The sequence below is a fragment of the Colletes gigas genome, unplaced genomic scaffold (genome assembly GCF_013123115.1).
Source record: "Colletes gigas isolate AHSC1104 unplaced genomic scaffold, ASM1312311v1 Colletes_gigas_Sc00010, whole genome shotgun sequence".
Classification (NCBI taxonomy): Eukaryota; Metazoa; Arthropoda; class Insecta; order Hymenoptera; family Colletidae; genus Colletes; species Colletes gigas.
In genome coordinates this window covers 8,024,807-8,039,640 of record NW_025106639.1, presented here as the reverse complement: position 1 = coordinate 8,039,640, position 14,834 = coordinate 8,024,807, and the positions used below count along the sequence as shown (strand labels likewise).

Genomic DNA, 14,834 nt, shown 5'->3' with positions numbered 1-14,834 from the left:
CCTCGTCTGTGATCTTACCTTCGCGTTACTTTGAATCTTCTGACTTAACGTCGTATGTGTTCGATATGGGACATTGTTTTTACAGCTTAAATTATTAACGATACCTGATACTACTTTTTACGTTATCGAATTTTGTATAAAGGATCCAACGTATTTCTATGTACGTCTCAAAGGTTGGCTATACTGATGCAACGCTAACGACTGAATGTTCGAATGGCAGTTGACTTATAATCTTCTGTATTGAAAGATTTTATATGATAATCTACAAAGAAAGGTGTATCCTGACATAATCACATCTTTTATATTATAGTATATGCACTCAAGAGAATATTCGAATATCTTGCGTTTTTATTTATGTGAATTTTATGTCATGATTATGACTGAATTATACTTTGCTTTTGTTTGTACTGCTGCCTTTTATCTGTTAACAATAGTTTATATTATAATAGGCACAAAGTATTTAATGTGAAGTTTATATCTTTGTATTTAATGCATGGTCTATAAACAATTATAACTTGGAAGCTTTAACTGAGAATGTCTAAACACAGTAAGTACATTTAAAACATTTATTTATTCTTAAATTTTGTATCTTATCCAGTATTTATTTTTTGCTTACACTAATTTTGCTAGGGAAGGAATTATTTTATAATATAAAAGACAAAGCAAAAGAGAATAGGAAATATAAGAATCATGAAAATTTAATACTGTCATCTGATAAGGAAATGGATGAATCTGTAAGTGATTCGCAAAATTTTTGTTTGAAATTGTCACAAGACTCAATTGTATGTGATACACAAGATGGTATTGTAAATGATGAAGAAGATATAATAGTAATAAGTGACTCTAGTTCTACTTGTTCTAGTCCTAAATGTTCTCCTAAATTAAAACTTAAGCTAAACAGACATTATGGTACAAACAAAAATGTAGGTAGTCAGAATTCTACAGATTCTTCGAATGCTTCGGAAGAAAGATTTTTTCAAGCAAGGGGAAAAAATAAAGGTCATAACTTTGTTTTCCACGATTGGAAAAAGAAAAATAGAAAGAAAAATAATACATTGTTTATTTCTGATGATTCCTCATCCAACAGCAGTGAACCAAGTAAAAGATATATTTACAGCTCCAATAAAGCTAGTAGTAATTCTATTAGTTCTGCCTCAGACAAGATTAAAACTATGCAAAAAGCAAGTACTGAAATCTATAGTACTGCAGCGAATGAAAAAAATCTATTATCAGGTTCTGCTGTTGGTAGCAGCAGTTCTAAGAATTTAGGAGGTTTAAACAGACCTGATAAAGTTTTATCTGCTACTAATAAACAATATGACAATTTCAATAGAAAGCTTACTCCAAAAAATGCTCGAGACATTATGAAAAATATAAAGGCAACAAAAATTGTATATGAGTCACCCAGGAGGCAGGACAATATTGTAATTAACAAAAGCATAGATAATCAGATGCATCCAGCTATTTCATCTAAAGAAATAAGGAATAAAATTATTGATGAAAGTATAGAAAATTCTGAGAGTGACATAATTGAAGGATCTCAAATAAATTCAACAAATTTTTATAAGAATCATGTTAGTAGGTTTTTGGATACACCATGTGTAAGTAAGCACGAGGAAATAATAGGCATGGAATTATCAGAAAGGAAAAAAAAACAAATTTCAACTTGGCTCATGACAAATTCAACCGAATCAATAAGTGATAATTCTTTTGATATTGTGCCTGCCACTAATAGGGATGATGTAAGTTCTGGAAATAGCAGTCTAGAAAGATTAGAAATGAATTATGAAACTCCAAATAATAGAGGAAAAATACATCATGTACCTACAAGTAAAAAATTAATAAATCAAGATCGTGATAAAATAATTCAACCTACAGTACCACGACAAACTATATTGCATGAGGTTACACAACAATCAGAAACTGATGTTCCTAAAGTTTGCACACCAAAAAATAATTGCACTAATAATGTATTTTCCACTCCTACATTATGTAACCCACAAAATGTAGATATTATGGACTGTGCAGATATATTAGAGAAGGTATATGGTAAATCTTGGCGAGAAAAGGCAGCTTTATTACTTTCAAAATCTGAACCACGAAGACAAGTAATATCTACAAGAAACAGAGCTGTTCAAACTGAGAAGTAAATTACACATATTGTTTTCAGTTTCATAATTAATAATAAAACACATATGTGTAATATATACATTCATATGTTACAGAAAAATAATCAACAAAAAGAAAATTTATATAACAGATTCAGATGATGATGATTACAATACATGTAAGTTATAAACTATAAACTATATTAAAATGATTGTATTTTATTCTATGTATATGTTAAATGGACTAAAATAAATGTATATAATTTTATTCAGCTTTAAAGGATTTGCAAGCAGGAAAATGTTTAACGGAGAAAAATACACGAAAAAATACTAAAGAAAAAAATAGTTTTATCAATGACTACACATCATCAGAAAGTGGTTGTGAAAGTTCGTATTACACTGCCCTGACAAATCCAAAGATAACAGCCAATGTAAAACCAAAATCAACAGTCACACCAATTGTACAAAGGTAGGAATACGTTTTTAGAATATTTACAAGTATGAGACAATTTTGAATTATCCTTACTATCTGTTTTGTAGAGCTCTTGCAATATGTGATTCGGATACTGACATTGAAAATGAGAAAAGTAATAAAATTCGTGATTCGAGAAGGAAGAAATTGTTATTCAGTGATGATGAAAGTGAAAATTCAAGTACTAGCGAATTTGATCCTGGCGACGACGTGCCATCAAAACCTACAGCTAAGAAAGGTAACATATATAGCACTAAATTATGCAAGTAACATTTTGTCTATAAAAATGTAATATCTTTATAGATTCTAATAAAACTGCACGACAAATATTTAAGAAAAATACCACAATTAAATCGATCTACAATCGAAAGTATGAAAAACATAACACCTTTTTGGCATCTTTATCTGAAAATGTTCCCATTGCTAATGCACATCCAGATGCCATAAAATACAGAACAGATTATAAGAATAATAAACAAAATTTGTGCAATTATTTATATAAATTATACAATGAAAACGTATTTGATAAAAAATTACCAGAAGATATGTTAATCGAGTGGAATGTCCGTATGAGAGGGAGTGCTGGTTTTTGTTACAATAAGAAATCTTTGAAAACACTTGGGGGTGTCGTAAAATCTTCAAGAATAGTGCTGGCAACAAAAGTATACACTTAATTAAAATAAATAATAAATAAATAATATTTCAGGTATAAATTAAGCACTTAATTTCTTATATAGGTTTTAGACACGCCAGATAGACTTCGAGACACTTTAATTCATGAAATGTGCCATGCAGCAGCTTGGTTGATAAATAATGTTTCAGACGGTCATGGTCCATTTTGGACAGGATGGTACATTACAGCAACACTGTTTGCCATTTTCATGTTTATAAAGTGTTATTTTAATTTGTGACATTTTAGGGCCAATAAAGCAACAAAGACATTTCCTGAGCTACCACCAATCCGAAGGTGTCATGATTATAAAATTAAAACAAAATTCACGTATAAATGTATAGGCTGTGGATACAGGTAAAATATTTTGCATAAAATTTGCAAAGGTAAAATACTTTGCAATACACTTATTTGTCTATACGTAAATGCTCGTGTATAATAAAAATTTCATTTTAGCATTGGTAGACATTCTAAATCATTGGATACTGAAAAGAAACGATGTGGCCTTTGCTATGGAAAATTTGAATTATTAATAAATAAAACAACAAAATCTGGAACCGTACAAGTGCAGACACCTAAAAAGGAACTTAACGGATTCGCGCGTTACGTAAAAGATAATTATAACATTATAAAGAAAGAACGTAATATAAAGCATGGTGAAGTGATGAAGATTTTAGGTCAGCAATTTTCTGCAATTAAAATTGCAACCAAACAAGGAAATTGTACGAACGAACAGGATATTCCTGGTTAAATTAGCATTGGAACTTTAAATTTAGACTGAGCATTGTTTTAAAGCGCCTTTTTAACATAAGTTAAGAGTATCGCTATTTTAATAAGTAATTTATGACCCGTGAAACTTATCCGATTTTACCATTGCAGGCATGGATGTAAGTTTTAAAATGAAATTTTGGTTATATACAAAAATAAGGTTATTATATTATGTATAAGAATCTGTAACTTTTTTGTATATATGTTATATAGAAAAAATTGTAAAGATTATATCGAGACGACACAATAAATGATATATGTGCGAATTGAATCGGTTATTGGTTAATTTTAATTAGAAAGAAATGAACTAGTCTTCCGAGTATTGGAATGGAACAAGCTTAAGGTGTTTTACGGAACATATTTGTTGTTATCGTGGCACAATTAAATAATTTATCGTAACAGTGATGTACCATCGAAATCAACTTTATTGTAAACTGCGATATAGCGTTAAAGTAATTATATATTTTTGGGAATATTTACTAATTTATTGTAACGATTAAGTCTCCTTTCGCATGAAAGATTCGAATTGTTTGGTGTAAACGGCACCAAAGGTTATTTGCATTGTTAGACGCATGCGTTAAGTTCACGGTGTGGCGGCGGCATCAACAGCGCACTCTAAAAACAGTCGAGCCGAAGATGGCGACATGTGAGTGGCGGTGTCGGTGCGGTGTTTAAGAGAAAGGACCATGTTGTTGCCGCAGTGTTCGCAGTGTTTCCGTGATCCACGTTGAGTTCGGTGCAAATGTAGGAATGTCAGAGGCTAAACGGGTACCTTTGCAGACCTTGGAGTTTCCGGAGTCCTTGGGCTACGTTGCGAAGAAGGAGAAAAAGGGGGAAAAGGGCAAACAGCTCGCGCCCTCCTTCCGCTTCACACTCACCCTGCCAGAGTCGAACGAGAAGGCATGTCCTGAGTTCAACTATGCACAGCTCCTCAAATCAGCCGAGGTCAGTTTCTTCCTTTCACTCGTTAATACATATACCAAAAGGAAAACAAAACCCACGACGCCTCTATCCATACGGTCACGTTTGCCAAAACATCTCGTTAACCGTGGCAAACACCGGCTACGATTTTCCTTCACGTACATACTTTGACAAGAAACTGCAAAAATTCCAATGGGATCGACCATTTTCGTAATGCACGAAACGATGAGAACTTGTGCGCGCCGCTTAGGTGAATTGTCATGTCGCGATTGCCGTATGAGATTCAGGCATCTCGCCATACGTATGGTTTTCTTATTCACGTATCTCGTTTTCTGCCAGGGTATGTATCGTTGGTTTGCCTATAGACAACGTAGAAAAAGGTGTGATCAATTCGGAGCCATCGAATAGAAACGTCACAATGCGTTGCCGGTGTATGTCCGTGTCAACGTATGCTTACACAAGGCACCGTCTGTTAGAAGTTTTCTTTGAAACCTGGTTACGAACGAACGTTTAATAATTGATTTCACGACATTCATTGTCCAGTATGTAGAAAACAGATATGCAATTACTGCTACAAGGCAATGTAATCCGGCATTGTGAATTCTCGAAAACTACGCGAGTGTTACTCGTGCGCGTACGCTTGTATGGTTTTCAAGCGTTCGTAAAACTACGCTACTTTTATTAAAGTGTTTTTGCGATACGTACCGCAGCTTTACGCGTGTCTTATCACGATGATCTTATTTGTATGGAAGAAATCTCGATTTAATTTTGTGATCGATACACTCAAAACGAACGCTCACTTATTGGTGTTTGTGTAACACGTTGCACATTAGGCTAAACTTATGTTGTATATTTAGAGCAATGCCAGATTACGTCTTTTTATATACTTTTATATTGTTTCTAATTTACATAGCAACATCATTATTGTTCGAAACAAATTGATTTCACGCACATTAAGAGAAAACCGTGAGTTGGTATCCAATGTTTTTATTCTTTTTAAAAGTTTCTGATATGCGTTTCAATGACGAATCAACGATTTTTATCTTTTAATGGTTGATTCGGTATAATCGATGCATCATATCGATATAATGTTTTAGGTTTCTTTTAGCAAAACTTTTCGTCGATGCGATCTAAATAAAAAATCATTTTTCGTTTAAATTGTATTTCTAACGAGTACCTCGTCGATAAATAATCATTTATAAATAAACATTAAACGCTTTCAATTACGCATTAAATTGCGATTTCACTATAAAAGACTTATTTATTTTCACGTGTACGCAATCCGTTTTATGCACAGTTATATTTTAAATTGTAAACGTTTTATAAATCCAAAATAAAAATAATTAATGTGCCATATTACAAATACTAATTATAACATATACATAAAAAGACGTAGCACGAAGCAAATTTGTTAATGAGTATTCTTTTTTTTATTTTATCATATCTCATACAAAATACTTTCGCTGACAATGTACATGATTATAATTCGTTTATGACTTATTTTTTAGTTTTTCTTTTTTTTTTATATATATACATATAATAAGCAAGGCAATTGCTCGTATTTATTGACAATTTTTGTCGGATCAATCGGTCATTGTAGCGTCTCTGGTATTAGGAGAGCAGCAGATAGCAAGAAGTTGCGCGTTTCGAAGGAAAGAGCTGGTGCGATGTTCCGTATGTAGTATGCGCTCCTGGTATCAATGGGCAGCTTATGTCCTCTTTTGAATCAGTTTATCCTCGCTTATTTTTTTTACATTTTAAACTGTGCATTTTGCGTGTCTTATAACGATTTATCAATATATCTTTTCCTTCTTTAAATACTTGTCGATGTGTACATTGTGAAAACATGTAAAACTGTTTTTTTAATCGATATATGTATTTAGTTTGAATATGAAATATTTTAGTATGATATAATTTAATGTATCGATATTTACATTATTGAGAATACGAAACAAAATAAACGAGACCAAGGTTTTACCGCTATTGGCACGTGTTATTTGAGTTTAATTAATCGGAGAATTAAACATGTATGTAGTTGATGAATTGCGTGCATGCGCAACACGTGGACCATTTCTGAATTTTTGATAAAATAGTGAAAGTATGCGTCGCCGGTAAAGCGCGCGGATGTTCATTATGGGTCGGTAGGTGATTTCTGGTTAACAATTTGAAACGATATTGTTATTTTTTAGCTCGAAATAAACAGATAATTTTATTTTATAGAAGAAACGTAGGAAAGAGCAGAAGAGAGGCGAAGAAAATGCAACTAACGGGCTATCGTTTGACGACGATGATGACGATGATAAGCTCCGAGATATGGCAAGACGATTTGAAGCAAAATATGTGCGTAAAATATAATTTATTACATTTATGCTTGTTAAAAAATATTTAGGAAAATTTATTCACCGTTATGCATCTGTTTGTTACAGGGAACATCGACTACGGGAAGGAAAAGGCATAAATACGACGATTATGTGGACCTGGGAGCTGGATATGATGAGAATGATTCTTTCATCGACAATACTGACGCGGTACGTAAGACGTAACATTATACTTTTTGTATTCTTACATATAATGTTGCATATATTATTATTTTTAGTACGATGAACTTGTACCAGAAGAGGTGACTACAGCACATGGAGGTTTTTATATTAATTGCGGGGCGCTGGAATTTAGGACGGCTGATCGACATGTATTGGTCCACAATAATAATAACAACAACAATAACAATAGCAATGACGACGAGAGCAGCGAAAGCAGCGAGGAAGATACCGAGGATGTGGATAGCCCGAAAAGATCAGAAAAAAGAGCTCTTAGCACAACAGATGAAGATGAAACTGAGGATATTACTGGTGATCAACCAACAAAAGTAACTGAAGCTATACTACAGTATTTTGTATATCATTGTTGGCTAAACCTAAAACTGTTATTGTTTTCTGCAGAAACAAAAAATAGATGAAAATGGAGAAAAGAAAGCTCAGGAAACTATTATCAGAAAGAAAAAGAAACAGCAAAATTTACAAGATCAGCAAAATTCCCAACAATACGGCGACACTTCGAACAGACGAAAGGAGAAAGGTGAAACTACAGATGCAGAAGGTGGTTCATTTATATGTAATAAGACAAATTCTTACAATAATTATAGCGTTCTTATAATAATAGCATAAAACAGTTCTCAAAGATTTTTAAATATTAGTTTCAGAGGATCAGGAAGACAAGAAGAAATCTGATAAAATAGACACACAAAAGAGTAAAAGTACGTCGGATAAAAAGTTTGATATAAAAAAGTTTGAAAAAAAGACATCCAACAGTAACGGTTTTGATGGAAAGAAGTTAGAATTAAAAAAATTAGGTGGTAAAGATAGTAATATTGATGATGCAATAGAGAGTGTAGTTAACGCTGCGAGAATTGAAGACGAATCAAGTAGAGACACTACAGATTCTGGCAAATCTAGATGTATAGGTACAGAATCTGAATGTGATGATATTGATAAAGAAGGAGCACCTTTGCCTGATTCCCTTCCAGAGAATGTTATAGAAATAGTTAATAAATTAAAAGCTCATGCCGAAAATAGTAAAGAAGGAAAGACTAAATTTTTCAATACAGCGGTGAATGCATTATTGTTTAGGTGAGCAACTGTTTCACAATACTTTCCAATAAAGCAAGATAAATATTTAATGTTAGTATTTCTATTTCAGTTTAGAGAAAAATTTGAGAATGCTTTCTTCTACAAGTCTGAGATCAGAAACATATGGGCATCTAGCGCGATTCTTACCATGTAGTAAAATGGCCCTCCAAAATAGGGCAAAGAAATTGTATGTACAGGATCTTGACTATAAAATCAAGGATCTTATGCAAAGGTAACGTTCTTATAAATTTCTATTACAAAACGTTTCTCCGGGCTATACTATTGTAATTCAGTAATCGTTAATGTTATATTTTCTATAGGTTAACAGATGTTATCAATAAAATAATGCCATCCGTGGTGCGCAAATATCTTGATGAATGTCAAAAAGTCGCCGAAGGAAAGTAAGTATTTATCGAAATATTCGTTTCGTTATTCACAAATGACTGGTTATTCGATATTTATTTTGTTGAATTCCACAGGACATACATTTTTTTTTGTATTAGTAAAACAATGTGCAAAGGCGAATCTAGATTAAAAATATCATTTTTGTAGATTTAAAATATAAATTACTTGTCTGCATAATTTTGAATGGGAACTTAAATAATTTTCTATTTCTTAGTCCTCATTTATACTGGAATATAGTATACCGGTACTGTTGGTAAGGTGCCCCTCGCAAGAGGAAACCCTTTTCTATTCTCGCCTGTCCGGTTGTTCTTTATCTTTATCTTCTTTTTAGTCTGTCTTACTTATTTTTCCCTTTACTCTATTCATGCTTATTGTTGCTATCTCAATGTTCCATATACATGAAAATAATTTGAATCGACCCATATGTAGAAGACGAAATACCATTTCTTTCTCATTTATTTGCCACTATTCTTATAGAGATACCGGAAAAATTGCGGGGCTTTTTATCATCAGTATCAGTGTTTAATTTTTCATAAGCATCATCTGTTTTATCAAATAATAGAATTACGTATTTACTTGAATTGAAATTTAACGATCACATGTATATTTTTATGAAGGAATTCTTGATAGATATTTAAACAAACAAATCTTAAATCATGAAATTTAATTATAATAATTGCTAATCATCATTCTTTGTCATCGCCGTGTTATAAATACCTTGATGATCGCATAGTATTTTTTTTATTTACGATCAATATCTCCGTTTCAGGGAAATGGAAGGATCACCGGCTGATGCTGTGAGTTCCGATGACGATGACAATTGTGAAAATTCAGATAAGGCAAAAATTCCTAAAAAACGATTCCCTTGGACCGAGGAAGCAAAGTAAATTTTTCAAAACTAATTTCACACATTAAGTAATAATAATTTCGTATGGATGTATCCATGTTTTTATTTTGTCTTATAGAGAACTTGTTTGCGAAATCGCGAATGCCAGGAGACAATGTTACAATGTCTTAAGACCAAGAAAATTGAATATGTACACTTTTGTCGGGTCGTATTTGCTTCGACAAGTACTACCATTATGGCCGCAAGGATATATGACGGCGCATGCTTTATTAAAATTTGTTGACGACTCGGAACCTGTGTAAGTAATAGTATTAATTTAATACGAATTACGATTTAATATGCTTTTATATTTGTGTTTGTTTTAAGAATTTCTTTCTTTGCTTTAACATAAAAATTGGGTGCTATGGTTTAAAGTAACATTTATAATGTACAATATAACTGATAATGTAACTGACATTTAATTTTTTGTTTTGTAAATAATGCCCAAGGAAATTATATTTTTTATTGTAAATTAGAAGCTCTACTTTGAGGTTATTTTATGTTTTAGGGAGGTGATTCAGTTGGATTAGTATTATATTTTCTACTCCTTGGGTAAAAATGATAGAGCTGTAGAAAAACGCTTGTAAACATTCTAATGCATTTATCCTAAATACTATCGTAATACGAATGCCAAGTTGATTTTTTTAATAATCCAATCATTCCATCTTGATGCATAAATTGTTTAAATTGATTATACTATTTGTTTGAAATTTATACTATTTATTATTTATTATTAAAGCCTTGGTGACTCGATGGTGATTTCTTAATTTTTTCCTTATTTCCTTGTTTCACATTTATTTTAGGTTTTAAGGATATTCAGTACTTTTACTAGTGATATCATTCTTAACCTTAAAATGGTTTGATTTTAGCACGAAGAAGAAACCGAAGAAATCGAAAGAGGTCGGGAATGGCACTACCACGAGTTCTTTGGGAAATCTAGTGTACAATTCAACCGCAAAGATTGAAACATCAAATATTAATAGCACCTCCTCTCAGGAAAGAGAAAAAGCTCCAACAAGTGTATCTAAAGTTCAAAATACCACGGAAAATTCTACAAATTATGTAAAACAAGGAACAACAAAGTCAAACGATAATACCGAAAGGAAACAACATAGTATAAAACATAAGGATAAAAATAAGGATGCTTGTAACTCGGCACAGCATCATGAAAATGCGACGGTTACTACTAGTAATTCTACTGTAGGTAAAATCTCTGTTGTGCCTACGGCTCAATTGATGGCTCAAAAGCCAGCTAAATGTCACGTAGAAAAAATTAACTTGATGGATTTAGCTAATAGTTCTCTTTCTATTACTCCGGTTAACGAGTTCCACAAATCGTCTACAAAAGTGAATGAAAATAAAAAAGATGTAGTTTCTATTACGGCTTATTCTGAAACTTCGAATGTTCTTCCAAATACAAATGAAGTGCCTCAAAGTGGACATCATTCCGTACACAGACAGGAAGCTTTATACTCATGTACACAGTCTCAACATTCTAACTATTCTGTATCGAATCAAACAACACAACATTCGAAACCTATATCCTTAAAGCATAGGTTACTGAATGAAAATAATGAAACCAAAAATGATAAAAAAATAGAGGACAAAGATACCGATGTGGTTAATAAGACTGAAAAAAGAGATAAAAAGCGGGAACGGTGCGTGGAAATTAAGCACAAATCACACGATGTTAAGAAAAGGAAGAAGGATCCAAAGGTACTGGAGAAACAAGTTGGGCATATTAACTCAGACATAGTGCCTATGCAGCAGCAACAGCAACCATTGCTTACGAAGGAAGAACAGGAGCAAAGACAAAACGAGGAGACAATTGCTGCTACTAATTATTTGAGTCAAATCATTAACGATGATGTAATTCCGCGAGGAATAACGGATAAACGAAAAGATGCTGGAATTATACTAGAAGAACCTGTAAGCAATGTAGTACAACCAACGGAACAAGAAAAAGATGTGCAAATGGTGATGAGATCATTAAAAGAACTCCAAGAGTTACAAGAAATGAAGTACTCCCCGAGTAACTCGCCAGTTAACACTAACATGCAAAAACCTAACAAGTCGAGTGTGCAGTGTACTACTTATCCGGACGAATATTCACGCTTATATCTTAAAAAAGATGTTAAACTAAAGTCTAAAGAAGAGTCGCAATGGTAATAATATTATCACTGACAAAATACGTGCACTATAGATGCAAATTATATTGAGCAGAACGAGAAAAAAACCAGTGAACGGATAATAATTTCATAGAGAATTATAGGGCGGAGTTTTTCAGTAAATCAATATTATTTTTCATGTAAACAAATGTGTGGGACTGATCAGAATTTCTTCCATTATCGCAAGCCGTGTCATTATCGATGACCAAAAATCAATACGCAGCTGACAGCGTACCGCGATAGTATTTTATCGCGTCAATTTTTAAGTATTTTAACAAACCGCCAAATTATGTAAATATATTAATTCATTCGTAATAATTTGAAAATGCGCGTGTACAGAGTAAGTATAAATTATGGAGGTATGTTAATCGTATAGACACTTGTAAATAAGTTAGCGTCCATTCATCGCCGAGAATGGGGTGGTCTATGAAGATCCATTTTTTATTTGACGGCGTATCGCTGCTTGATAATTTTCATACGAGTCTATCAGCAATTAAAAAAGTTATTGGTATACGGTGGTGTGTGTGCCAATGGAAACATGTTTTATCGAGGAACCTAATTCTGATGTGCTTCTTTTATTTTCTACATACTGCCACGGTATGGGAGGGGGCGGGCTATCGCTGTTAGTAAACATTTATTTTTTTTTATGGGTTCCAAACAATAACCGGCCACCCTGAATCACCGTGCGAGAACAAATGTTTCGGACGGTGTTCCTTTTGTGCACCGACAGTAATTATGATTTTGTGATGTAACGCAAAGAAAGGACGGTATCTATATTTTTCGACGTGTATTCGGAAATTAAAATCATTGCCTTCCAAATTGTTAATTCATAGACAGATGAACGTTTTCTAATTCGCTTACAAAGCGTAACATAGTATACGCAAATAATAGAACGGTAATTTTATTATTTGAAAACAAAAAGAAAAGAGAAAAAAAAACATCAGATGAATTGCAGTAGAATGACGAAATACTGTACATCTTTACGCTATTTATAAAAGCAAAACGAAAAATAAAGTGAAACGTGTATTTAATATATTCAAGCGTTTACTGAAATTTTTTAGGCATTTCGATTGGGAAAAAAATTATCATGATTATTGAATTGTGTTTAAAAAAAGTTGCAAAACTGTATAGCTTGGTATACTGTTTGGTCGAATGATCAATTTTAATAACCAGAATGTAAGAGAGAATGTGCGTGAAAGTACTACTTAGAAAGAGCTACAATATTTTTGAAACAGATGACAATTAGTGATGTATTATATACCGCATACTTTCTTCTCCCCTCCCATCTTACCCTTTACGATACTTAGAGTATGATTAAAACGTCTTGTACAATTCTGCACCGAGAATTTCCAGGAAGACGACGTAAAATATAAGTTTTGAATATTTTTTACAATATCTATATATTTCTTACCTTTACCTTTGACAACTAAACTGTAGAGGTGCCTCTAATAGTATTCGTAAGTTGTAAATATATTCGTAGGAATAATTTATTTCAAATTATTATTTTTTTTTTTTTTTTTTTGTATTATTTGTAAGTTTTAATGCATTAAACAGTGTTTTAAATAGAATAAAATGTCTGGGTGAAAACAGCAATCTATTCTTGTAACAATAGTATTACGGAATTTTAAATACTTCGGATCAGTCGTCGATTAGTTTTGTTTCGCTTCATCGATTGGCGGGCTTATTCTTTAGTGCGAATAACCGACGAGTCTAGAAGGTCATGCTAATTCATTGTTCCTCCGACGAATCTTATGATTTGTGTACACAGGATACGTTTAGTTTTGTCGTTCGTACAAGATTAATTTACTTCTATTTAAGATAAGGCGAACCGTCCAACGATAGTCAGTCGAAAAAATTTCGTCGTTAATGTTAATAAAAGTTACCTTCGAAAATGTCACCTTTTATTTGGAACACCGTACATCTCGTTTTCATTGAATGCAGCTTTTGCGTCGTTGATTCCGATTGCTTCGCAGATTGACAAACAATCGGGATCTTCTTTGTCGAATGTCGTATCGAAGGGCACGTAAGATTTCATGAACGCATGCGAGATGAAAAGAGATACCTAAACCAATCAGAATATGGCGTGTAAAAAGTTCGACAAAGAAAGACATAGTTTTTGGCGAATCTGAAGCTATCGATTGGAAAAAAGAAATGTTTTGAACGGAACGGCGGTGAATATTACAAAAAAAAGGACATCGCGGGACCGGTTTTTAGCAACAATTGTCATAAGGATGAGTCGGGGAAAAAAACTTGAGCTTTTGCGAGGATAGTGACGATGAAGGGGACCATAGGTCGTTGGGGAATAAGCGGCGGTTATAATGGACAAAAATTGGGGGACTCGTTTAGGGAGAATGGGTACGATGTTTCCTACACTGAACAAGACAAAGCACATCAGGGAACGTATGACAATAGAAAAAAAGTAAGTTGCTATAGGTCAGCTTATGTATTATAAATGTTTTTAGCAAGTATAACGTGTAAATATATCAAGAAACGAGAGATGGATTTTATTGCTGGTACATACTCTATATTATGTAATTATTATGTGTATAGAAGAGTAAAAAGCGAGGAAAATTAAAGTACTGTTTTATTGTCCTGTTCAGTATTAACGGTTATCATTGTAATAATGGTTATGAACTGCTGAATAGAGATTCGCATTATAACGTAGATACTTTACCCAGAGATTACTGCAAAGAAGATTCCTACATTATTTTATATTATTATTAAAATTGTAGCGTTTTAGTTGTATTTACAACTAGTGATAATATATATTTATTTACAGATATTTTCCGATTCGGTAAAAAGATCGTGAA

General features: G+C 32.7%; 2 protein-coding genes across 4 annotated transcripts; both read left to right on the top strand.

Annotated features, from left to right (window-relative positions):
* Positions 1–534: 534 nt before the first annotated feature.
* Positions 535–4,229, top strand: LOC122397923. The gene is made up of 9 exons (XM_043397421.1): positions 535–547; positions 631–2,146; positions 2,226–2,287; positions 2,382–2,577; positions 2,649–2,818; positions 2,884–3,242; positions 3,318–3,430; positions 3,500–3,607; positions 3,707–4,229. Exons 1-9 carry the CDS (start codon positions 535–537, stop codon positions 3,999–4,001), a joined length of 2,832 nt encoding a protein of 943 aa, XP_043253356.1. The 3' UTR covers positions 4,002–4,229.
* Positions 4,230–4,656: 427 nt separating this feature from the next.
* On the top strand, positions 4,657–13,371 carry LOC122397622 (ubinuclein-1). Of its 3 annotated transcripts, XM_043396889.1 has the most exons (12): positions 4,657–4,963; positions 7,160–7,279; positions 7,366–7,467; positions 7,536–7,805; positions 7,879–8,035; positions 8,133–8,565; positions 8,636–8,797; positions 8,886–8,966; positions 9,185–9,223; positions 9,740–9,853; positions 9,936–10,115; positions 10,726–13,371. In XM_043396889.1, the coding sequence occupies exons 1-12, from the start codon at positions 4,769–4,771 to the stop codon at positions 12,023–12,025; spliced, it is 3,153 nt and encodes a 1,050-aa protein (XP_043252824.1). In that variant the 5' UTR covers positions 4,657–4,768; the 3' UTR covers positions 12,026–13,371. The 3 variants fall into 3 exon arrangements, with proteins under 3 accessions (XP_043252824.1, XP_043252822.1, XP_043252821.1); XM_043396887.1 differs by lacking the exon at positions 9,185–9,223; XM_043396886.1 differs by lacking the exon at positions 9,185–9,223 and having other exon boundaries at positions 7,879–8,050.
* The last annotated feature ends 1,463 nt before the right edge of the window (positions 13,372–14,834 follow it).